Source organism: Gopherus flavomarginatus, chromosome 2 (genome assembly GCF_025201925.1).
Source record: "Gopherus flavomarginatus isolate rGopFla2 chromosome 2, rGopFla2.mat.asm, whole genome shotgun sequence".
Taxonomy (NCBI): domain Eukaryota; kingdom Metazoa; phylum Chordata; order Testudines; family Testudinidae; genus Gopherus; species Gopherus flavomarginatus.
This window is the reverse complement of record NC_066618.1, coordinates 268,881,225-268,907,370: the sequence shown is the minus strand read 5'-3', so window position 1 is coordinate 268,907,370 and position 26,146 is coordinate 268,881,225. Positions and strand designations below refer to the sequence as shown.

The 26,146-nt window shown below is 39.0% G+C and overlaps 1 protein-coding gene across 2 annotated transcripts in view; it reads right to left on the bottom strand.

The window, feature by feature from the left end:
• Positions 1-16,071: 16,071 nt before the first annotated feature.
• EMC2 (ER membrane protein complex subunit 2) overlaps positions 16,072-26,146 on the bottom strand; it is a 64,116-nt gene continuing 54,041 nt past the window's right edge. The window contains exons 9-11 of one of the 2 annotated variants that reach the window (XM_050941241.1): positions 25,438-25,548; positions 23,565-23,669; positions 16,072-16,483 (exon numbers count right to left, since the gene is read on the bottom strand). In XM_050941241.1, coding sequence (XP_050797198.1) covers positions 16,397-16,483; positions 23,565-23,669; positions 25,438-25,548 — 303 coding nt within the window. In that variant the 3' untranslated portion in view covers positions 16,072-16,396. The remainder of the gene's footprint in view (positions 16,484-23,564; positions 23,670-25,437; positions 25,549-26,146) is intronic. The other variant, XM_050941242.1, reaches the window with a different exon arrangement.

The window sequence follows — 26,146 nt, the reverse complement described above, 5'->3', positions numbered from 1 at the left end:
TTTAAAGGGCCAGAGGCTCCAGCCGCTGCAGGGCGCCCCGGGCCCTTTGAATTCCTGCCTGAGCCCCATTGCCAGAGCTCCAGCCATGATTTAAAGGGACCGGTGCTCCCCGCAGCGGCTGGAGCACTGGGCCCTTTAAATCACCACTGAGGAAACTGGTCCAGTCCGGTACTTCTTACCAGACCAAACTCAATATAATGCGGTCTTGCCTATAAGGCAGTGAGATTTTTGGCTCCTGAGGACCGCGTTATATTGGCGTAGAGGTGTACTTATAGCCCATAGCAAGCTTCCCCACCTACTTCTAGGGAAGGGAGCAGTACTAGCAGCATCCAGTCCCACCTACTTCATTCAGGATCCCTGCTCTTCTCCAGTGCTTCCTTCTTGTCTGTTTATATAATTCCAGCTCTGGCATTGCTTCCCCTTCAATTAGCCTTTCAGCTGTAGCTCTGCGCAGTTAACTGGCACCCTCTGTCAACTACCTGTCTTCCAGTTAGGTCCCAGTTAGTATGTACCGGTGGGTATTAGAGTGACAGGGTGCTGAGTTAGCTTCTGGTTCAGCATACCCTGTTACAAGCACCATAACTTAATAATCTCTTGAAATTCTCCAAAACAACTCTACTACTCTGAAAGCTTTCATAGTTCTACAACACCCCCCACTCCCACTTTCCCGCCACCTTGCAAGTGAAGCATAGATTCATAGATTCACAGATTCATAGACTCTAGGACTGGAAGGGACCTTGAGTCCAGTACCCTGCCCTAATGGCAGGACCAAAAACTGTTTAGACCATCCCTGATAGACATTTATCTAACCTACTCTTAAATATCTCCAGAGATGGAGATTCCGCAACCTTCCTAGGCAATTTATTCCAGTGTTTAACTACTCTGACAGTTAAGAACTTTTTTCTAATGTCCAACCTAAACTACTGCAGTTTAAGCCCATTGCTTCTTGTCCTATCCTTAGAGGCTAAGACGAACAAATTTTCTCCCTCCTCCTTATGACACCCTTTAGATACCTGAAAACTGCTATCATGTCCCCGCTCAATCTTCCCTTTTCCAAAGGAAACAAACTCAGTTCTTTCAGCCTTCCTTCATAGGTCATGTTCTCTAGACCTTTAATCGTTCTTGTTGCTCTTCTCTGGACCCTCTCCAACTTACACTGAATTGAAAAAATATTGTTCCTATACCGAAATAAGAGCATCCACACAGCTTAGGTGGGTATTGCTATACAGTAACGCCTCGCTTAACATTGTACTAATGTTCCTGAAAAATGGAACTTTAAGCGAAACGATGTTAAGCGAATCTAATTTCCCCATAAGAATTAATGTAAATGGGGGGGTTAAGTTCCAGGGAATGTTTTTCACCAGACAAAAAATTATATATATTATATATATACACACAGTATTCGCTTTAAACAAACAATTTAATACTGTTCACAGCTATTATGATTGTGAAGCTTGGTTGAGGTGGTGAAGTCCAAGGGTAGAAGAGAGAGGGATAGTTCTCAGGGAATGCCTTGCTGCTAAGGGCACTCGGCTGAGCCCTCAAGGGTTAACACATTGTTAATGTAGCCTCTCACACAAGGCAGCATGAATACGAGGGAGGGGAAACAGCATAGCAGACACAGACAGACACAAACCTTGTGTGTGGGGGAGAGAGAGAGAGAGAGAGAGATGCACATTGCCCCTTTAAGTAAGCTGACCCACTCTTAAGTGCATTGTCTTTTTAGGTGGATCAGGAAGTTGAGACAGCAGCTGCTGCCCCAGGCTCTCTGTCTCTCTCCGTCCATGTCCCCTCCCTGCTCTATATGGAGAAGGGTTAAGTGGGATGCAGGAGCAGGGGGGAGGAGGCACCTTGACATTAGCCCCCCTCCTTCCCCTCCTGTACAGCAAGCAGGAGTCTCTGGGAGCAGCTCCAAGGCAGAGGGCAGGAGCAGCACATGGCAGTGGGTAGAAGGACTGCTGAACTGCCCAGCAATTGATAGCCTGCTGGGCGGCTGCTGCACAGGGAACTTAGGGGAGTGGGGGCTGCCAGTCCACCCTGGCTCCAGGCCCCCCCACTAGCTCCAATGAACTGCTCTTCCTGCAAGCAGTGGACAAAGAGATGGCTGCCAAACAACGTTAGAAAGGAGCAATGCACAACTTTAAACAAGCATGTTCCCTAATTGATCAGCAACATAACAATGAAACAACGTTAACTGGGATGACTTTAAGTGAGGAGTTCCTGTATTGGTCTACTTTCACACGTAGGTGATAGCAATGCAACTTTCCTGTGTAGACAAGACCTTATTGTCCTTCCCTCTGGCTTTCTTATTTCAGAAGACACAGTTTTTTCTTTTGCTGAGTCAATTCTAAGGAGACCCATTTCATCTGGTTACCAGGATGAGTTAGAGTATGTCAACGCTGCAAAGAAAAACTAGTGGCGCAGTCCTAGAGCCAGGGAAATTGATTTGGCCTTGCAGAGCTCAGGCTGCAGGGCTAAAAATAGCAGTGTAGATGTTCCTGCTTGTACTGAAGCCCAGGCTCTGAGACCCTCCCCCTCACTGACTCCTGGTTTTGGCAATTTTCATGCCAAGCCAATTTTCAAAGCCAAACAGCTTTTTATTGAAAAAACTGGTTGCAGCCCTAGCTATTCCATCATGACAGTGATCATGTAGTAATGTCAGGTGTTCATTATATAACCTTTTTATATATCCTTTTTGATGAGATTACAAGCTTGGTTGATCAAGGTAATAGTGTTAACAGAATTTAACTTAACTTCTGTAAGACGTTTTACTTGATGCCACATGACATTTTGATTAATAGCTAGAATATATGAACATGGCACACAATAAATAGATTAAAAACTGGCTAACTAATAGGTCTCAAAATGTAATTGAAAATGGGGAATCATCACCAAGCAGGTGCATCCCTAGTGGGGTCCCTCAGGGACCAGTTCTTGGCACTATGCTGTTTAACTTTTTATCAATGCCCAGGAGAAAACAAAATCACTACTGATCAAGTTTGCAGAGGACACAAATATTGGGGGAGTGGTAAATAATGAAGAGGACAGGTCACTGATATAGAATGATCTGCATCTCTTGGCAAACTGGGTGCAAGAAAACAATATGCGTTTTAACTTAGATATATTTCTATTAGCTGAAAACAAGGCAGCTTGGTTCCGACACTGAAGAAGAGCTCTGTGTAAGCTTGAAAGCTTGTCTTTCTCACCAATAGATGTTGGTCCAATAAAAGATATTACCTCACCCACCTTGTGTCCTTAATATCCTGGGACCAACATGGCTAAAACAACACTGAATACAAAAAATTCAAATTTGGACTGACTCTTTACAGGCCTATGATTAACATAGATTCTGAAAGATAGATATGTAACTTTCCCTCCCCACTCTGTGTATTATGAGCAATCTGGTGTTTTGGTGTATTTGGAAAAATCAAATTATAATGTGTTTTAATATGGCTAAATGTAAATGTATATATCTGGGAACAAAGGATGTGGGCCATACTTACAGACTGGGGGACTCTATTCTGGGAAGCAGTGACTCTGAAAAAGATTTGGAGGTTGTGGGGGATAATCAGCTGAACATGAGCTCCCAGTGTGATGCTGTGGCCAAAAGAGCTAATGCAATCCTGGAAGGCATAAAGAGGGGAAATCTTGAGTAGAAGCAGAGAGGTCATTTTTATCTCTGTATTTGGCTGGAATACTGTGTCCAGTTGCAGTGCCCACAATTGAATAAGGATGTTGATAATTGGAGAAAGTTCAGAGAAGAGCCATGAGAATGATTAAAGGATTAGAAAGGACATGTCTTATAGTGATAGACTCAAAGAGCTCAATCTATTTAACTTAAGAAGAAGGTTAATGGGTGACTTGATTACAGCTTATAAGTACTTAAATGGGGAACAAATATTTAATAACGGGCTCTTCAAGCTAGCAAGGAAAGGTATAACACAATCCAATGGCTGGAAGTTGAAGCTAGACATGTTCAGGCTGGCAATAAGACATACATTTTTGACACTGAGGATAATTAACCACTGGAACAATTTACTAAGGGTCCTGGTGGATTCACTGGATTTGTTCTAAAAGATCTGCTCTAGGAATTACTTTGGAGAAGTTCTATGGCTTATGTTATACAGGAGGTCAGACTAGATGCTCATAATGGGCCCTTCTGGCCTTGGAATCTATAAATACTCGCAGGTCTACCAGGCCATTCAGGATTTGGTCCTAATAGAGATAATTCCCCTACATAGACAATACTTCTACAGGACTAAACTAACTCATGCCACGGTGAAAGAAACTCAAACAGTGACCTCGAATATGATGTACCTTATGAGGTACATAGTTTAAAAGGGCTTAAATCTCATATACCGCAAACATATCCTTTAAAGGGGCACTCAAACTGGAAACAACATATGCTGCATAGGGAAAGCATGGCACACAGTTAACTTATTTATTTCTGTTTAACATACTACAGACCTTCTGATTTTACAGCATTACATGTTTTGAACCTTTTAGTAAAGTAAAGGTTTCTCATTTCAGCTTAACTGCTGTTAATCTGTTCCAAATGTTAACATTGCAAATAAGGCCTGGTTACTGTCTCGGCCCTGAGTTGATAATAGGAACAGAGCTGATCAGCATCTGGTTTAGTTCAGAGTACAACTTGCTGCCTAATACTGCAGAATTTGGGTTGGAAGAGCCCTGCATTTCACGAGCACCACAAAAAAAAATTTTTTTTAAACTAATAGCACTTGCATAGTCACGTGTCATTATTTATTGCTCTATAGGTTTGCTAAAGATGGAATATCACATTACTAATTTTGGCAAATTCCAGCACACGTAAACAGGCCAAAACCTCTTAACATAAATTATACCAGAGCTGCCTAATGATAATTAAAAAAATTCATGGTGCATGCTTTCCAGAGTTATGATGGAAAAACTTTTTTAAAATAAGAAACAAAATTTTAAATCAGTTTCTTATTTCATCCTTTCCTGTTGAACACAGATACATGATCATGTAGCTGACAACGCCATATTCTCAATATATAGCAAAATATGGTTACATTTGGACACAATGGTGCCCTAAAATCATTTTTATGTGCAAAATGGAGCATTTTAAGGGAATACAAAAGCTGTTCTAAAGCCCTCATGCAGCTCCAATTAAAGTAAAAATAAAGACTCCCAATTACTTGAATCAAAATTTAGAGAATAACCAATATCACAATTATCTCTCTAATATTTACAAATGTTTTATCTATTGTGCCCATCCCTCCAACCTCCCCAGGTAACTTTAATACTTTCTCACAAATTCCTTTACTCTGTGTTTCACTGATCCATGGTTGAGTTCACCAAAATTTCACATCCACTGACTTAACCAAACTTTGCTTTGTAATCTAAACAGTAGAGGATAAACAGATACTTCAATATAAACCTTGACAGGGCTTGCAGGTTTGGGGGGGCCTTAATTAGTATCACACTATCTGCATGCAGAAAATCAATCTTGAATAATTAATGGAAGTTCTAGGTCATGAGTATATCTTTTACAGCATCCACCAGAGTAACAAGGATAATAATAAAAAACAAACAAACTTGTATTGGTTGCTCAGCAGTACCTACAAAACAGTTTTATATGTAAGGTGAGTTGAGTATTATTACCCCATTTTACCAATGGAGAAAGTGGCTAACTGAGTATAATTTGCCCTTAGTTACATAGGAAAGCCAAGAATACAACCAAAGAAGTGACTGACTTCAAATTCTCTGTGCTGATCACAAGACTATACTGCCTCATAAATATTTGCCGTATTTCTCCCCTAATATAGGATTCAATATACCTATGAAAAGGGCGGGGGGGGGGGGGGGTGAATCAAACATCATTCTCTCTTGCTGTTATTTCTCTATTTCTGAATACCAGTATCAGAGAAATATCACTTAGTGCATAATCTGTAGAGGATTTCATGACCTCAAATGCTATACTGACTCAGCAGGCAGAAAAGTAGCCGGGTAACATGGAAGGCAATGTTCACATAGGTCTTTTAAAAAACATCAGCATAATGGGAAAACAATGCCTCCCTCAGCCCACTCCCTACCCCCCATGACCAGGACTGCAGCCAAGTAGGAAAAACGTGAAAACTTGGCACCGATTGGGAAATTAAAAAACTTAGCATTTTCTGAAGTGCTGACATTGCTGAAATGACACGTGTCTCCCTCAGCAAAGCCAGATTCTAACAGCCTCCTTGCTAAGCAAAGGCTCATGTTAAAGCAGCTGATTCTGTTAAAGTCACAACTGGTTCTCTGGCTCCTAGGAAAGCATAAAGCCTGGAGCCTGTATGTATGTTCAATTCATATTAACCAAGAGAAATTACATGCCAAAGATGCTCCATAATAACCAAAAGGAATATAACTCTGTCAGCTCCATGTGTAACCTGGACAGACCCTGGACATCGGCGGTGGGATCGAACCAGGGACCTGTGGAGCTTAGTACATGAGCCTCTACAGCATGAGCTAAAAGCTTTTAGCTAAGGCTGTAGAGCAGACTCATTTTCTCTCTCTCTCACAATGGTCTTGGTGCCCCTAGATGGGACAGAACACCACAGCCAGGCGGTGTGTGGGTTACATATGCTGAACAATATTACCAGACTTAGGCCCTGATCCTGCAAAGGGATCTGTAAGGGCAGAATCACACCCCCATATCAAGTGCCACTGGTGTCAACTTGTCTCAGTCAGCACATAAGCAGAGCTGGTTGGGAAACAAAAGCACACTTTCACACACCAATTTTTGAAAATTACCCTATCTACTCCAGGCAAAAGAAAGACCCCATAGGATCTTCTTTATATACTCCACAAGAGACTGCTGCTGGAAAATACATGGATGTTAAGCCAAAGGAGTTAAAAAGAGAGAGAGTATTCTATCATATTGCTGTTTGTAATAAACACATTAGGCCAGACCCTCGTCTACTAGAGTGAAGTGACACTGCCCCACTGATGTTAAGTTTCAGCTACGCCGATTTACACTGGCTGGACACCTGGCCCAACACATGAACAACAGAGGTGGTTGAAAAAAAAATTATAAAGTGTGAGTGAAATTTTGCAATGAAATCCCAAATTGCAATGAGAAAAACAATGGAAGTTTCACAAAAAATGGTGTATAAAAATGTAAGTCCGTTTCCCAATCGGCCCCAGTAAACAAATCTTTGCTCTAACAACAAAGGGCCCCCCTTCACGATATACCAGGGATCGGCAACCTTTGGCATGCGGTCCACCAGGGTAAGCCCCCTGGCGGGCTGGGCTGGTTTGTTTACCTGCCACATCCAAAGGTTCGGCAGATCGAGGTTCTCGCTGGCCGCAGTTCGCCGCTCTGGGCCAATGGGAACTGCAGGAAGTGGCATGGGCTGAGGGATGTGCTGGCCGCCGTTTCCCACCGCCCCCATTGGCCTGGAGCGGTGAACTGTGGCTAGTGGGAGCCATGATTGGCCGAATCTGCGGACACGGCGGGTAAGCAAACTGGCCCGGCCCACCAGGGAGCTTACCGTGGGGAGCCGCATGCCAAAGGTTGCCGATCTCTGTGATATACCATGAGAGATCTTGCAGAAGTGGGTATTCACCCACGAAAGTGTCTGTTAGTCTATAAGGTGCTACAGGATCTTTGCTGCTTTTACAGATCCAGACTAATATGGCAACCCCTCTGAAACCAGGTTCCCATAGGTTCACAATTACTTATGTTACAAGATGTTACTCAGGGTGGGCAATATCAGGCCCAAAACATTTGTTTTTATTTACTTATACATAAAGTAGAGAGATATTTTTGAAGACACTATACTGAATCATATCTTCGCAGTTAGTGAGGGGCAGAATTACAGGCGGCTAGCCCTGTGTTTTGTTTGTTGATTCAGATGAGGAGTTGTCTCTTCATTTAATATCCTGCAAAGAGACCTTAGATTAGCTAGGCTGGCCTTCCTCTAACACCCAGGATTCCCTCTTGACTGAACAGGGCTCTCTCTGTTCAAGTTTCATAGAAGTCATAGAATCATTGCAGCGTAGGACTGGAAGGGACCTCAAGAGGTCATCTAGTATTCCACTCCCCTGCACTACATTCCTTTGCTGAGTTGATCCAATGAAGGTCTTCTGTGCCTGTATTTAAGGTTCATAGAAAGGCCTTTCTATTCAATTTTTGATCATTTTAGCCTCCCTCTTCATTAACATTTCCTGGAGGTTGTTTGTCTTATTGCCCATGTTGGAGGATATCTACCTACACGCCAACCATCAAAAATTTCAAAGTACTTTTTTCCAAGTAAACTATTCATTTTCCTACTTTATCTTTTTAAACCTCCAATGTAGTTCTAGTCCTCTCCTTCTGTAACATCTTGTATCTAACCTAGCCTCCAACCCTGCACACACTTGTGTGGGAAAGACATGGAAAATAACGAAAGAATAAGATAATGCGGTTGCTTGGGTGAGCAGAGCATATGACTTGTTGCTTACACTGTCCTTTCTTTAAATAAATCTCTTACATCACTGACTTCTAGGATTTTCATGACTTTGAAGCACTTTCTGCATTGATCTGGCTCAAAATGTGTATCTTATGGTCTCAGATACAAGTCCCACTTGCTGTTTGTTCGTTAAGGCTCAATGCAGAGGTGGTGATGGTACCCAGAAAGGTAGCTTCCAACTATAGCTATGAGAGATTTGGAAAATATATCCTGTCCCCATTTTCATTAATGGGAGTAGCACATTAAAGGACAACATTCTCAAAAGTGGGTCCCTAAAGTTAGGCACCTAAGCCCATATATAGACATCTAAATACGTGACCTGATTTTCAAAAGCACTGAGCAACTGAAAACTGCCACCGAAGTCAATGGGAGCTGTTTGAACAGTGATATTGAGAAATCAGGCAATGTATTCTGCTGCCTAAATATGGACCTAGGAGCCTAAGTGTGGAGCTTACTTTTTAAAACCTTTGCATGCATATTGACTAGCCTGAGGAATAATACATCATACCATTGACCCCATTCCACATGGCAAGTCCTCAGCATTTTAAAAAGCATTATCGTTATTTGTGTTACAGTAACTTCTAGAGGCCAGATCCGCAGCGTGATAGGCACTGTACAAATAATGATGAAAAGAACAGTCCCTGCTCTGCAGAACTATATATGTTGGACCAGGTTAGAGCAGGTCCAGAAAGTACCACTCTCAAACTAAGGAGTTAAGCTATTATTTATTCAACATTTTCATTCTCCTTTAGAACTTTTAAAATATATTTCTAGCTGAAAATAAAGCTAAGTAAATAATGCTCCAAGGTCCTTTGTAGTACCTTGTTAGTGAAGTAAAATGACAATGTTGACTTTAGAGAAAAGAGGATACAGCAGCTATGACTTTCAATAGCACTATTAGCAATTTTTCATGGTTTTCGTTTTTCATTCTGACTTAAACAGAAAAAGCTACAACAACTTTCCAGGGAAAGGAGATACTACTCTGTATTGAGTGGTTTTCTCATACTGCTGCCCCACATAGTGATCTATCCACACTTAACATGATTTCCAAAGCTTGAAATGAAACAAACATTCCCAGACTGCCAGTGACAGCTTCAAGGGTCATACTTTCATTTCTCTCTCCCTCTCTCTATATATATAGATACACAAATACAGACAGCGAGAGAGAGAATTTAGTGCAGTGTGTAGATAGGTAGATAGATAGAAGGAACAAAAATGCAAAACAACTTGCCAGACACACCACTGTGTCAGGCTGAATTACCTAAAGCAGCAGAAACAATGGTTAATTTTAGTTGCTCACTTTTTGAAACTGCCTCAGTGCTGATTTTTGCAGTCATTTCCCCAGGGGACCGCATCAGCATGGTATAAAACAGGGGTAGGCAACCTATGGCATGGGTGCCGAAGGCGGCACACGAGCTGATTTTCAGTGGCACTCACACTGCCTGGGTCCTGGCCATCGATCCGGGGGGCTCTGCATTTTAATTTAATTTAAATGAAGCTTCTTAAACATTTAAAAAACCTTATTTACTTTACATCCAACAATAGTTTAGTTATATATTATAGACTTATAGAAAGAGACCTTCTAAAAACGTTAAAATATATTACTGGCACGCAAAACCTTAAATTAGAGTGACTAAATGAAGACTCGGCACACCACTTCTGAAAGGTTGCCAACTCCTGGTATAAAATATCACTTCCAAATGCTATGTCCAAAAGCTAAAAGCTTGTTACAGAACATTATGATACATCTGAGGACATGAACTTTCATTTTTTTGGTAGAACTCACATGAATATTAAGAGGAGATCTGCTTGGGTAAGCATTGCCCCAGGAGTAAGTAGCGTTCCCAGTGCCTGCCCTAGGTATTTCATTTTAAAGAAGGCATCAACTTAGGTCCTGCTCCTGCATTGGCAGCAGCTCAGCCTAGAATAGCTCTTTTATTTGTTCTTAACGCTACAGCTGCTGGACTAGTACTAACTGAGGCTGAATGAAAACAATTGCACTACAGACAGACAAGGGGACAGAAGTAAGTTTGCACTTACAATCTTAGGGCTTGATTCTCCACAGCATTGCACCTAATGTGGTCATTAACACCTGTGCAAAATCAGAACACAAAAGGGACATAAAAATTTTAGCTAGCTGCATAGAATTGAGCCACTGGAGCTATGCTGATTTACACCAGCTGAGGCCCTTAATTCCTATAGGTAGAACTGGCAACTTGCGCTAGTGTAAAGCTCACTCTGGTTTGAAATGTTTTCCCTCCCAGTTAGCTCTGTCATTTTAGCTTATACTTTTAAAGAAATGTAATTAGAAAAACTAAAAACAATAACAGAAGTTGAGCAAAATTAAAGAGGTTGTCAGAGTCTTGCAAAGGCGTTCTTAAATTTACGCATGCAAATAGACCCATGAACTGAGTAGTTCTACTTGTGTATTTGATGCTAAGAATGTGCATAAATCTTTGCAGAATCAGAGTCTAAGGCATCAGTCTGATCTGTCTGGATAGACTCTTACATCTGCACAGAATCCCAATGAAATCAGTAACGTTTTATGCGGCCACAGTTCACCCACAGGGATCAGACTGCAGAATTCAGGCCTAAGTAGAAAAATTACAAAGCTTAGGGAAAAGGGTCACACACAATAGAGGTGAACTCCTGGCCTTATGGAAGTCAATGGGATTTTTGCTTCTGGGGCGAGGATTTAAAAAAAAAAAAAAAATTAAATAGCTTGCTGGAATGCTGCTTCTAAGTTCCATGATTTTTGCTATCATTTAGCAAAGTGTTTCCTTTTGCTTTGGTTAATATACTCTCTTTCTCCATCCTCTGTTATTTCTGCATAGACTGCCCTCACTGTTAGACCCATAAATTATAGTACGTAGCATGCACCCATACAAGACATTTTTCCTGCTTTCCTTTTCATAGCTACATTAATATTTGTAATATAAATGCTACCATCTCCTGCTCTTAAAACCCCCCAAACAACCCAGTGTGCTTTAATTTGGCTTATGCTCTCTAATTCAGCTAGATCTAACGCAGAGGACACTCAGGCTTTCTACTCTGGGTGCATTGGGGAAGGCTGGAACTAACAACCCCAGTCCATGATAGCCAGTCTGTTGCTGGCATACAGCTACAATCCTCTTGGTACCTAACCACGGGACCCCAAATGCAGAGCCAATGGGGACATATTTTAGTTTGTTGCATTAGCCTTCTTTGCACTGGCCAACTCAGAGCCCCACTCCCCCCAAGCATGAGTGTTGTACAGGTCTTTGCACAGCTTCCCTGCCCTGAGCCCCTTCCTCAAATAAAAGCCTTGCCAAACAGGCTGGAGAACATGGAGGGGCTTGTGCTGTCATTTGCAATTGGAGGATTTCCTGAGAGAATGAATACATGTACCTGTGTGAGAAAAGTCTTTACTACTTCACATCCAGCACCTGGACCACACTCCTCCACCCACCCCCACCCCCTTCCCATTTTCCTTTTAGAAGCAAAGCAGATTAATGAACTTGTTTTTCTGAAAACTACACTCTCTGGTTTAAATCCAACTTCCTGCTGGTGCCTATCAAAAGGCTACAGCTCATTGAGGGTGCAGAATCATTTCAGAGAAGACTAATGACTAATCCAAAGTACTTTACCCTCCATGTAGATCCAAATATCTACAGCTCCAATCAAATAACTGATCCTAGAATTCTCTTCTTTCAAGCACTGAGTAAAGCAAGTAATATAAGCAGTGTATAAAGTGAAACCATTTATCTGGACACCCTCCAAAAAAAAAGTGTTAAAGCAGCATTGTAATGCTGCTAAATTCTGATCTTAATTTGAGTAAGGTTGGGAGAATGGTCCTTGCCTTGCATTCCAGGATAGCCTCATCAAGTCACATAAATTATTTTAACTGTGTTGCATATGTTTTAGATTTTAATGGATTTTTAGTCATGAAGCTAAATATATAGGAGCTCTTCAGTTACAACATGGAGAGCAATTATGGCAAACCTGAGTGCTTGGTCTTCTTAGCATATGTGGGTGCAAGTAACAAGAAGCTAATGAATTCATGCCAGTAAATCAAGTTTAATTTGCCTTCCTTTTCTCCTCCCTTCTAAAGCTGGCTGAAACACAAGTTCCACTGCAAATGCACTGACTAGCAAACATGGGTGCCATCACAAATAGAACACTGCCAAGAGGAAACCCTCTGTTGACTAATAACAGAACTTCCCAAAGCAACTGTAAGATATTCTGGACACTAAACTGCAAGAGGTTTGAGGATCTATTCTACACAAAATATACATATTCTTCCATCTGGAGAACATGGATTCTGCTGTATACGTCTATGCATTTTGTTCCAAATCAAAACACAAATACCTACCTCTCATCATGCATGCTGTCAAACCTGCAGGTGCACAAAACCACATAAGAAATAACAGCTTCACCGTTCAGTATCTCAAAGCAGAATGCTGTAACTCAATATGCGATGCTTCCATATGATGCCTAATCTACGGTACCAGTTAAAACAATATGGAATGACAGCCTATTACTTCAGAGAGAGGAGACTGCACACTTATGAAAACGCTTAGCACTTACATAGTGCTTGTCATTGTCAGAGCACTTAAGTCAGTGACATTTATTTTTCAGTTAAATAAACTCCCTTGTTTGAAATTCTATTCACTAGACCAAGGCAACATCAACAGTATTTTACGAAAATGTTTACTATTCTTGGAACAGTCAACTTATATAAATGAGGTTATCACAGATCTTGGACACAGAATTGTGTAAGATGGGAATAATGCAATAAAGGATTCACAATTCTTCATCTAAATAGAAAACTCAATTATATTTGACGGTATTTGCAACCCCTTTCAATCATTTTCCATAACCATTCTGGCCAACTGTTTGCAAGGGTTAGTGGAAAGAAAATTTCACAAATATTCATGCTAGTGGATTTGCATAAATATTCACTAGGCCATTTTCTAAGCTCTGAAGCTTGGGGAAGCATCCAAGCCATGAGACTAGTCACATAACACAAAGAGGGAATACTTGATGCAACAGTTATAGTAGATAGTCTGTGAGCAGTCAATAAAATGACACGTCACTGAATAATTTCAAAGGAGGAACAAAACTGATATCTATTTGTGGATAATTTGGGAATTAGTAAAAGGGCCTAGATTTGACAAATAAGTTGTCAATGTGCTAGTTATGCTGAAACTTGTCTCACACAGAACATCTTATATGTTCATTTTCAAGGACCACCAGCTGTCTGATGGGACCAGTGCACTATCTATTAATACACTAGGAGGTAAACACTGCACAAAAGTTTATTACAATTGGCAGAAATAAATTTGGGGGGGGGGGGGAAGGGAAAATGATTCCTAATTACAAAATGACAAATTACACACAGGAAAATGTTTGAACACTTTGGATGTTACTCTACTTAGTACCTTTGTGGTTTTATTTTAGTGATGATCCTAAACTCAATACTAGGAGCTGAAATTTCACAGCATGAATCTTGTACTTCACTCACTGAAGTTAGAGATGAATGTGTGCATCATAAAATAGTTGTTTCAATGGGTTTCACATTGTAATGCTATAGTGATGGTAACTAAACTACATTAGATATAAAACGTACAGCAAATCGAACCCATTTAGAAAATCTAAACCTCTGAGGCAAAGAAGAGACTTCATTTTTGTACAGATGTGTCTCAGCAGACATTGCTAGAGCTTCCCATTCTTTTTGAACTGCAGGATGCAATTATTGGAGAATGTGCTGAAGAAATTTATGGAGTTTTTTCAAACTCTAGATGGCGCACTCCTACAGTACAAGGCTGGAAATTCAGGAAGAAATCTCTAGGTTTACTTTTGAGAGTTTCACACTTAATATTCTCTATTGACATATTATTGTCATCTTAAAAGTATACAATAGAAAGGGCCTGTGAATCAGTCATTGTAATAAAAGTATCTCCTCGATTTACTCACGAACTGATTGAATACATACATTTCTTTTAGCTATTAGTATAAAAGTGAAATTCTAAATATTTAAAGTATATCCCATAAGACAGGGCAACTTTTTATATAGAAGTAATCTGGAGGTGGAAATGCTTTGACTGTGGAACTGATAAGGAATAAGATCATAAATAAGGATAGAAAGTTTGTGAGAACTGCCACTTTCTAATCTTGATACAATTAATACTGAAAACATTCCTAATGCAGAAAAGAAATCCTAGCTTTTATTCCTACACTTGATAGTAAATATTATAAATAATATAGCTAATTCTGAATTGACTAATAAAAGGCAATTCATTTAAAACCAAAATACATACATCACTGGCTTCACGTTTAACAAGTACCTATGGGAAAACGTACCTGCTATTTTTCAATAATTTTACCAAATTTTCCACCCATTGTTTGGAAACACTTCATGCTTTGTTTCAATGATTCACTGTAAAACCAAATTAATTAGTTTTGTTTTAAATCTTTGCGGGGTGAAGTGACCCAAATGAAGTAAACCATGTTTCTGAAAAGTGAACTAGTCCATTATAATACATGCCTTTTGGCATTTAGTAGGATTGCATTAAGGCAATCTAGGGCAAAACTCACATCCCAAGGCCCCACTGTCCATACCCCACTCCTGCTTGGGGTGGAAGCATGTTTCAGAGTTAAGATGAATAAGTCAGTTCACATTTTGGAGCTATTGTTCAAAACAGCAATTTGAGCTATTGTAGGCAGACTCTGGCAGATATCAGTCACCCTCGGGTCATGTTTTCAAGCTATTTTGTGAATCCATGAGGGACAGAAACTTATTTATTTCTATGAAAGCTGAAAGTCTCTGATCTCATCACATGACCACATGAATTGGGGCCTTACGAAGGCTTATAGTGTCCTTGACTTAACCTTGCTCTGGGTATAGAAGAACATGAAGTTTACAATATGAGCCGTAGTATTAATTATGTTGATATCCATTATTAAAATCAAGGGTTGAAGTATTTCAGACTGGAATTTTTTAGTTGATATAATTTCCACTCTGCAGCCCAATTGCTGAAACTTCAGAAGAAACATCTGCATGACTAAATTGCCATAGTTTATGAAATAACAGCAGCTTAATTCTGACTGAACCAAATATTTGTAAACCATGAGTTGCACTGTTTTGCTCGGTAAATATCAAAACTAGTACACAATACTGTATTCACATAGCTCTCGAAGCATGAGGTGGTTTACTACTGTCCTTAATTGCACAAATAAAAAATGTGCAGGTAGATGCACCAGTCACACAGCTGCATAAACAAGCGGATACTTGCTCATGCATTTATACACAAAGGCTCCAGCAAAGCATTAAGCACATGCTTATCTATAAGCATGTGAGTTATTTCCATTGAAACCTAGGGCATGATTATATTGCTTCCATTTCTATACACAAGAAAATATCTTAAAAACTTTAATATCAAATGTATTCTTGATTAAACTGTGCACAGGTACAGTAATGACTCATGTTTGTATAATGAATACTGCTCAGTAATTTTTTACCTTTTACCACATTTTAACTCAAGTAGTCAATTAAGATAAATTTATCTAACATATGGTATTCATCTATATGTATAAGTCTGCAGGCCCAACACGTAACTGTAATTGATCATTTAACAAGTTTATTTCTACATCAGGTTATGGCTTAAAAAGCAGTCACTGTACATACAAGATCTGAAGAGACTGATGTGCAATACATTTAATTTCTTTGTTATCTTCCCGGGATAAGTTACACATTTCAGTGAGTTTTCATGTGTCTTCTTCACAGCAGCAATAAATAGACATTTTAAATTTTCATAAAAACATCCTTTAAGATAGCACGTTAACTAACAATGGAATTAGGCATTTAAAGTAACATAACTCATAGATCATTAAAGGTTGAACATGGAGTTGTAAAATCTAACATTAAACCTCTTTGTGACAGCCTAAGATTGAGTGATTTGCAGGGCTTCCAACATATCTTCCACTGCCTTCAGAGAGTATTTGGTCTCTTTCTTACTGCGACCTGCAAACTAAGGAAAAGAATAAACTCACTTTTACCAGTCATGTGACAGAAAATGCACTACACAATGCTTTGCAATAGTCTTGCACAAGCTATAGTTCTAAACGTTAATCAAAAATAACTTAACACACAGTGTACCAATTTACTGCAAAAACAAATATTTCAATAAGGTTGTACCACTTAAGGTAGCATTTACCTTAACAAGATAAAAGATAATGTATCCATTGTCTGCTTTGTGATTGTTACAAACATTTAAAAAAGCTGGTCTATTATCTGATTTAACTTAGATCATGTTCATATTTTGATAGAGGAATGATCTGCACATGATAAAAAACTAATAAGACTCCATATTATTTATAGCACGGGAATGGAATAGTTTACTTACAAAAACATACTGTAAAGCAAGGCAGTGATCTCATAAATGTATTTCTCAGTTCAACTGTGATTGTTAGAACCTTTTATTTAATTACAATCTACCATTACAATTGTAATTCCAGACTGAATTTGAAATCAAGCCTATATTGGTAATGAAGGAATATGAAGCCATGCAAACACTACCTTTGCACATTTTAGCATTAAAATTCCATACTATACTAGTAGCCTAGCATCAGGGGCGGAGGGAGGAAGAGTTGTTGACTACCCCATGCTGATATCAAAATGAGTTTTCTAACTGTACTGACAATTCCCATCACTCATCAGCCTGATATAAACACAACAGATTTATTGGCTATGTTGGTGCTTCAGTTAAGTGGGAAAAAAAGCCACCACCAATTTTCTTTTTTTTTTTTCAAACATACCCATACAAAATATTTTGGTGATAAAGAAGTACTGACTAAAATTTGCTATTCTCTGACTAAATGTTAACATCTAAACACTCAATAAATTTACAATTTAATGATTTTTTCCTTCAAATACCACTGCTGTCCTGCATGCTTAGTCCTTGATTTATGATGTGTCTCATCTCTCTTGTAATTAACTTAATTTAGCAAACTTCTCATGACCTGTTGAGAAAGATTAAGTGATCAAGCTCAGGTAATATCACAGCAGCAGCAAGCTGCAGGAGCTGTTAACCTGCTTTTGACCCCTTAGGCTACAGTCTAACATTAGGTTTCCTTTAATTCCTAGCTGTTAGCTTCGTGTTGTTAAAAAACTAGATTTGGTATGGTAAATAAGAAGGGCATTACAAATTAAATATCTAGAAGCATAAAATGTAGCTATGATGACAAACTGTTTACTGTATCCCTTAACTAAAAAATACCTCACTTTTTCTGAAAGTGGAATGCTATTTAATTTTGCCTGTGCTAGTAGTAGATGTAAATCCACCTTTTAAATTGTCAGATTCCCATAACTGCCCATAATAACAACACTTCAGAGGAACAGCAGAGATTTCTTTTTGCCTTCCCAGCTGATAAAGTATCTTTTGCCTGGATTTGAAGAGAACAGAAAAAAACCTCTCTTCTATGCCCGTCTTTTCCCACACAAAACAAGAACAGTCCTAATCAAATACTTGGGGAGGTCCAATTCTTTGAGAAACAGCTTTGATTTAAAAAAATTTAAAAAAAAATTAAAAGCACATGTTATGATTCTTGTGATTCTTTCAGTAATAGCACAGAAGCCTGTGCACGATGTGGTCAAAAAGTAATGCTGCATGGTAGAAATAGTTGGGGGGTGAGGTGGGGGTGATCAGAGAAGGGAGGCAGGGGATTTCAAAATGAGCAGAATTTTACTTCTGTTTTTGCTTTAAGGACATTGAGAAGAAAATTAATATTTTATGTCAATTTAAGAAACATTACTTGTTAGTTTCATGAGTGGCTGCCTTAATGATACTGACATGCACTTTAAATTAGAACAAATAAAATAAATTCCACATCATAACAAATAGAAGCCTGAAATCTAATCACTTCAAATTTTCCTTGACGACCAATTATTTTGTCTATTCTGGCATTATACTGCAATTCAGTTGATTGAGCCGGAATCCTTTTTTTTTTTAATCATGATTTAATTTTCTGTTTCCCAAATGGTTTGTAACGGAATCACCTCTCCAATCATAAATAACATGTGACTCACTAACACAGAGGAATTTAGCAGTGTGCCTAAGAAACATTTAACTGGAAAGTTACCACGAGTGGGATCACATTGAAGATTTTCATGAGCATTAATCAAACTTGCTTGCCTCTGCTGAAATGCCTCTACCACACGACATGCTAAACCAATTATCTAATTGGAGAGCATTAGGTAGCCATATTTTGTTTCGATGTTAAGCGACACAAAGAAAGAAGTAGTTCTTCACTTTTTGTGTGATTCATGTCGATAGTTAAATAAATGGATTTTATATACAACTGTAGGGAGCTTGCTTTGATACCACAGGTCAGAATTTCCCTAAAAAGATGTTGTGACCTCCACACAATGTAAAACCTAATCTTGATAACAAGTCTCAAGTGTTTAATATAATAGAAATGCACTTATTCTTCAATAGTTGGTACTTTTATAAAGGCTTTCATATGATGGGTTAACAGTGTTTTTACAAACAATTAAACCCAATGCCCTGAGAAGTAATCCTGTTTTTAGTGTCAGGGTTAGAATCCAGGAGTTCTAGATACCAGACGATTCTCCCTTCCTAAATGGACATTTCTCTACTAGACCAAGCACAGTTAGAGAAGCACTAGTGAGCAGGGATGGACAAATATTGAATACCTAAATAAAAATGGATTGCCAAAAAATATCTAAGTGGAAATATTTGTACTTCTAAAAAAAATTCCTAACTCCACTTTCCTTGGGAGCCTATTCCAGTCTGACAGATCTTGCATAATTTTGTTTTCCTAAATTGTTGCATAAATTTTTATTTAATTTCATCTGAGTGTTCACAAACAAAATAAACCACTTAATACAAGAAACAAAAGCAATTCAATAGTTTGAATGGAGACTCAAGCTTACAGGAAAAAACAAAGCAAAAGACTAAAATTAGGTTCCAGAAGCCAGATGAATAGAAGTAGGCCACTAAAGAAATATTTTTAATTATCAAAAATAGATATCCACTGAAAAAACAAAACAACTGAATATTTATCAAATAAACCTGTAAACCTAAACTTGACAAAATTGAGGAAGTTATCCAAAATGAATGGTATTGTGCATGAAACTGGTGGGAATCTAAGTTTAAAATCCACATGGAAAAGCCATCTCAAGAGCAAATATTTTGCAATAGAACTGCCAACACCTCTATACTTCTTCAGTTAAAGCATCCATATTCAGAGCCACAAATCCACATTACTTTGCCAGGCAGCCAAACCAGGATGAAGAATGCATCTAATCCCTCTGGAGTGAGAACAGACATGACTGAAGGACAAACTGAGTTGCTGACAATGCCAGCAAGTCCACATAGCACAACTCATAAACTCACTAAGATTTTTATGTCTCCGATCTCACTTTGCACAGAACTTTGGGGAATGTGGGAGAAGGGTGGAGTTTCATAGACTATTTAATTATCCAAAATGGAATCTCTTCTCATGAAACAGGCCATAGGGACGTTAATTGGCAGAAGTGACCAAAGTTTCAGCTTTACATCCAAAATGGCAATCTTCAACACCACAATATTATGCAAGGGGTCTGATTCCATATTGACTCAGACGGGAGATGGCCACCTACTGCAACACCACCATTTCCTGTAACACCTGGATCTTCTCTGTCTTTAATATGGTGTCACTAAACCCTACCATGGTTTTGTCATACTCACATTTTAAGCAGTGTGAGATTGGGAAATGGTCCTGTCCAGCTGTATTTTTTTTTTTTTGGCAAGAGGAATGTTGTTCACGCCAGTTGCTGTCCAAATTCTAATTTGAGTAGATATATGCTACAAATCGAAATCCCCCCCTGCAGTTTTAGTCAGATATGGTATTTGTCACTTTTTATCCCAAACTGCTATAGAATACATCTGAAGTATGCAATGTGTCACAAAGGAATGAAGGCACAAAGAAGTTCTGACATTTGTTTTAAATATATATTTTCGTTGCGTGAATGTGATCTGTTCTGGTAAGCATCAACTGAGAAAGGGGAGCCAATCATTTTAACCTGGCTCCAACATAACTTCACAAAAACTGTATAACTGCACCATAGGGTAAAACAAAAACAAAACAAAAAATAACCACGCAAATCACATTTCCTGAGCAATAGTGAGCTGTTAGACAGCCACATGAGAAGAACAAGAATAAGTGGCTGTGAATCAAACAACTACAAGCTTTCATTTTTACTAATAAACCTCTAGTTTTAAAGTTCCAACCTGGGACTCAAAATTCCATAGTACTAATCCTGACTATGCCACCAATTCACTAAGGCCAGCACTGTCAAAAGCGGCTTGTGACTTTGGGTATTCAAACTTGAAACACCTTAAAAGAGGCTGTTTTCCAGAAAGTGCTGAGCACCTGTCCCCCAAAATCCAGTGTTTTAAACTGGGAACGCAAGTCATTTTTTAAAAAAAAATCTTGCCTTGAGTCCTTTAATCTCTGTGGCTTTTTTAATAATTAATAATTGGAGATATACCTATCTCCTAGAACTGGAAGGGACCTAGAAAGGTCATCAAGTCCAGCCTCCTGCCTTCACTAGCAGGACCAAGTACTGATTTTTGCCCCAGATCCCTAAGTAGCCCTCTCAAGGATTGAACTCACAACCCTGGGTTTAGCACACCAATGCTCAATTCCTGTATGAAAACAGCACTAGTATTTCCATTAATTTTGAAAGATACATCTTTTAAAAACTATCCTGCTGTACTTAGTTACAAGAAACCAAATGCAACTCACATTCTGCTCACCAGGTTTCTTTGGTGGATCCTGCAATTTGTGGGATTCCTATCAATATTTTACTTCAGATACGTAAGGCCCAATTCAATGCGTATTGAAGTCAATGGGAGTCTTACATTTTTGTGCAAATCATATATAAAAAGATAGAATGGCATTCCACACACAATACTTATTGTCATGAAGAAATGTGCTGATGATTTATTGACATAAGGAATGAAGTGCAGTTAACCATATAAATATGGAGACATAAGCCATCCTTTTGATTATCAAGTAATTTCTTTATGGGTAAACTGTGGTTCACACCACATTGTTTCAAAGGAGAAATCATCAGTGTGCTGAGTCAGGAACCACTTGACTAACAGTGCAAAGTGGTAATAGTCTCACAGTCGACACCTGCCATTGACACTTTCCAGAGAAGCTATTCCCTATGTGCCTTCTTGCTTTAGTAAAGCTGTATGTGGTTAGGACCTGATGTCATGAAGAGAAAGCCCAATTAAATTACACAAGTGTCAGCTGCAGAACATCAGTTATACCATTAAATAGCTTAAGCTAGAAAGCAGTAAGGCACTGTGAAGGTAAAACATCCTAATAAGGCATTGTGGGGGAATGAGATACCACACTCCACCCAGACACTGAAATAACAATGTACATCAGAAAGGATACCAACGCAAAGAGAAAAGTGGACTTTTCTTCACACTTAATAAAATCAATTTTTTTCGATAAAAGAGGGTGAGAGAGACCAGAAAGGCTTGTGTTGCAATACCACAACCTTATACATACAACAGCAGGCAAACTGTTACTAGGGAGGCCAGGCTTGCGACAGGCTCTCTTCTTTGTGTGTGCCATCTTCAGTGAATTTGGTATTATCTGCCTTGAATGACAGGCCTGAGTGAGTGAGCTGGTTCAATTTGTACTACACAGATAAAAATAGTCTCAGAGGAAAGACTTGTCACTATAAATGTCGTCTTCTCCACCCCATTCCCCTCTGTTTGTTACATCCACATTGTGTGATTTGTCTTAAACTAGGCTCTAAACTCGGGGAAAGGACCATTCCTTCCTGTGTGTTTGTACAACACTTAGCACAAGGAGTGCTATTCCTTATTGTGGTCATCAATTCCTACCAAGTACAAACAATAAACAAGCTGAGTAGTTACCAAGTTCTGGACATGATTTCAGAAAGCAGAGTGGTAACAGAAATCAACATGCTAATAACTGTTTCCTATTCAAGAATTATTTTAAACCTACATACAATCTGATGTATAATCCTTTAAATCAGAGACTGGCAACCTTTGGCATGCGGCCTGCCAGGGTAAGTCCCTTGGCGGGCCGGGCCACTTCGTTTACCTGCCGCGTCTGCAGGTTCGGCCAATCGTGGCTCCCACTGGCTGTGGTTTGCCGCTCCAGGCCAAGGGGGGCCAGGAAGTGGCAGCCAGCACATCCCTTGGCCCGCGCCGCTTCCCACAGCCCCCATTGGCCTGGGACAGTGAACCGCGGCCAGTGGGAGCCGTGATCAGCCAAACCTGCAGTCGTGGCAGGTAAACAAATCGGCCCGGCCAGCCAGGCTGCTTACTCTGGCGGGCCGCATGCCAAAGATTGCCAATCCCTGCTTTAAATAAATGGAAAGACTCCCATTATCTTGAATGCATTTTGAATCTGGCCCACAAAGTTTAATTTTGTGCAATATATCATGTCCACTTCCTACATAAACTATGGAAAACCAGCACCAACAGTGATTTGGCATATTTTAGGATACTTATCTGGTACATTGTTAAATAATTTATTTTGATCTTTATAAACCTGAAGGGAAGGGCAAATACTAAGAACCCTTAATTAGTTTTCTTTTAGTAAATAACACAACTAAAACAGAAATTCAAAACTATTTTAATTGTCTACTGATATATCACATATGATGAAACAATCCAAAATATATACTCCCAAGTCTTGGAGATTCATATAATGCTACCCTGTGCATTCTATGTTAAGACTAGGAAGAACTAATCAATAGAGACAAAAAAAATATCAGTAGGTAATACAGATTAATACAGCATGTAAAACATCAGAGTCCTTTACACAGAAATAGAACGCATATATTTGAATCAGCTTATCAGCTGGTGTGACCTGAAATCGATCAAGTCATGCTGATTTATGGAAGCTGCAAATCTGTCCTATTTTAATTTTAAAAGAAGCAGAAAAGATATTAAGATATGCAGACATCTTGCCTTTTAGTAACCCATTTTATCATAACATGGAGATATGCAGTATGTCCAGGAGAAGACTTTAAAATGTAGACAATATACTGACCTGGTAAGCTCTATTGATTTGGTTAGCTGCCCAACTGGCAAACTTCATATTGTCCTTTTTCATTTTTGCACTTGCTTTAGGATTGGAAGCAATATGGCTGGCAGACTAGGATTACAAAACAAAAAATAGTAAGATTGCAAAATATATACATATACAAAAGAGGGGACCACAGGAACCGGTGGTGTGCGCCACACACAGTCCAACAGAAAGGAACGAAGAAACAAAGTAAAATGAAACCTTGGCTCATAAACAGTCTCCAGTCTAAAACTAGACTGTTCAAAGAATTGAGAACTGATCTCACTAAAATTAAAGAATTTGGGGTTCAGCTGTCCACAAAAAGGTCTCTCTCTCCTATCCCTGTGTGGGAGATAGAAAAAGAACTGGGAATATTCAATCAGTCCATTCCCATTTGTGGGGTGAAATTATCACAAAAAATAGCTTTCAGTCTCCATCTGCTGGCAAGGAGGCTATAAAACCCAATGTCTTGGGATATGTCTACACGGCAAGAAAATACCTGTTGCCGGCAGTGCCAGCTGACTCAGGCTTATGCGGCTCAGGCTAAGGGCTGTTTAATGGCAGTGGAGATGTTCAAGCTTGGTCTGAATTCTAGGATCTGGAAGGTGGGAGGGTCCCATAGCGCTGGTTGCATCCTGAGCCCAAATGTCTACACTGCAGTTAAACAGCCCCTTAGCCCAAGCCTTGAGAGCCTGAATCAGCTGGCATGGGCCAGTCGCTGGTGTCTAATTGCAGTGTAGACATACCCTTAGTATCCAGACTGACATATTAGAGATCAACAGTTTCAAGGTAGTTGTGCATGTCTGCCCTTAAAATAAATATCAATGTTGAACATAGCTTCATTAGAGAAGTTTCCATTAACGTAAAACACATACGGGATAATTTCTTGCTTGCAGAAAATTCTCAAAACTAATTATACAACTTGTGACTGCAGAAACACTGGGACACTACATACTCTTGCAGCAGCAAATCCCATCACCACTCAGTAATGAAGAAGCCACAGATTTAGGAAAAAGTTTTTATTTCATTATTATTTTGGTCTCATTAATGCTTAACAATTCAGTGCTTGAATGCGCCCTAAATAGAAAGGGAAGATAGTACATATAGTATGTTTGATTCATTACCAAACGTCTAATTGACAGCTAGTGTCCACAAATTTTTTTTTAATTCCCAAGTAAAACCACATTGTTAACTTAAGGTTAAGACAGTCCTACAATAATAAATATACTGTAATTGTTAAAAAGCACATACTGTTACCATTAATAACCCAATCCCCCAAAATGCATGTCAATGGTAAGTTACGGTTAAATAAATAATAATTCTAGTACCCTCACAGTTCACTTTATCCAGTTGCTTTTCAAAGGTGAATTACTTAAAATGTCAGCAACTCATTTACACTAGGCTTCCTCTGTTGCTACCCCCGGTGGAGTTGAACTGGTGTAGGAAACTGGGGAAATTTTTGCAAAGTTTCTGTAGTACAGACAAGGTTATAGAATAATCACACTTTTTGCACTTAAATTCCCAAACAAAAACAAAACCCCATTACAGTGCACTAACTAGATCTCAAAGCACTTTACGCAGGTTGATGTATAATGATCTCATTTGATATATGGGGAACTAAGGGCACAGAAGGGTGATGTGAAGGTCAGGGTAGAGCAAGAACAGAATCTAGGTCCTCCTGTGTCCCACTGATTTCAATTGGTGTAGAAGCAGGCCCTTTGCACGTTGGCTGAACAAACAGTTCTTTCCTGATAGTTAATAACTCTCATTCAAATCAGTAAAACTATTATATTAGACTAGGAAGATCATTGAATTTTAAATGACAACACACAATCAATGAGTATTCATTCAACCTCACCATGTATAGTCCAAACAAAGCTCTCATGTTTCTGTTGTTCAGTTTCAATGCTTGTGCAAAATATTTTCTTGATAGTTCAAGGTTTTCAAGCCCGCCTTGGGTATATTTAACCTGTTAAAATTATAGACTGATTAAACCTGTTTTATTTTACTACTTTGAAAACTTGCATGTTTCATCATGCCTCAAGCACCAGAAACTACAGTAGGTAGATATTTTCTATCTATCTGAATCAAAGAGATTATAGAAACTACTCTTAAGACCATTAAGATTCATCTAAATCTTGTGTCACGTGAAACACAAAAGGTAAAGCACTAGCCTGTGAGGCTAATAATAATAATCAAATTAAAAAAAAAACTTGCTCTCACTATAAAAAAAAGTCACTGCTATTTTAAAAATGTCACTCACTGACAGAATAAATGAGAAATTAAATGAATTAATTCCCATTATTACATTAGCTAGAGAAGGAATACATATTAGACGTTGTATTCTAGAAATCTGGATTTCTGGGAACCACAAAGTGATATAAGCAGAGTCTTAAATTTGAACAATTATCTAATATTTAATCCATGTAAACAGAACGCATTGTATCTACTCCCACTAATAATAATACCATTTTTTAAAAATTTAAAAACTGGAATCTAGTGCAAACTGCTAAATATCTTGGGCCAAATCCCATAATTTTTTCCCAATTCTCTGTCAGGCAAGATAT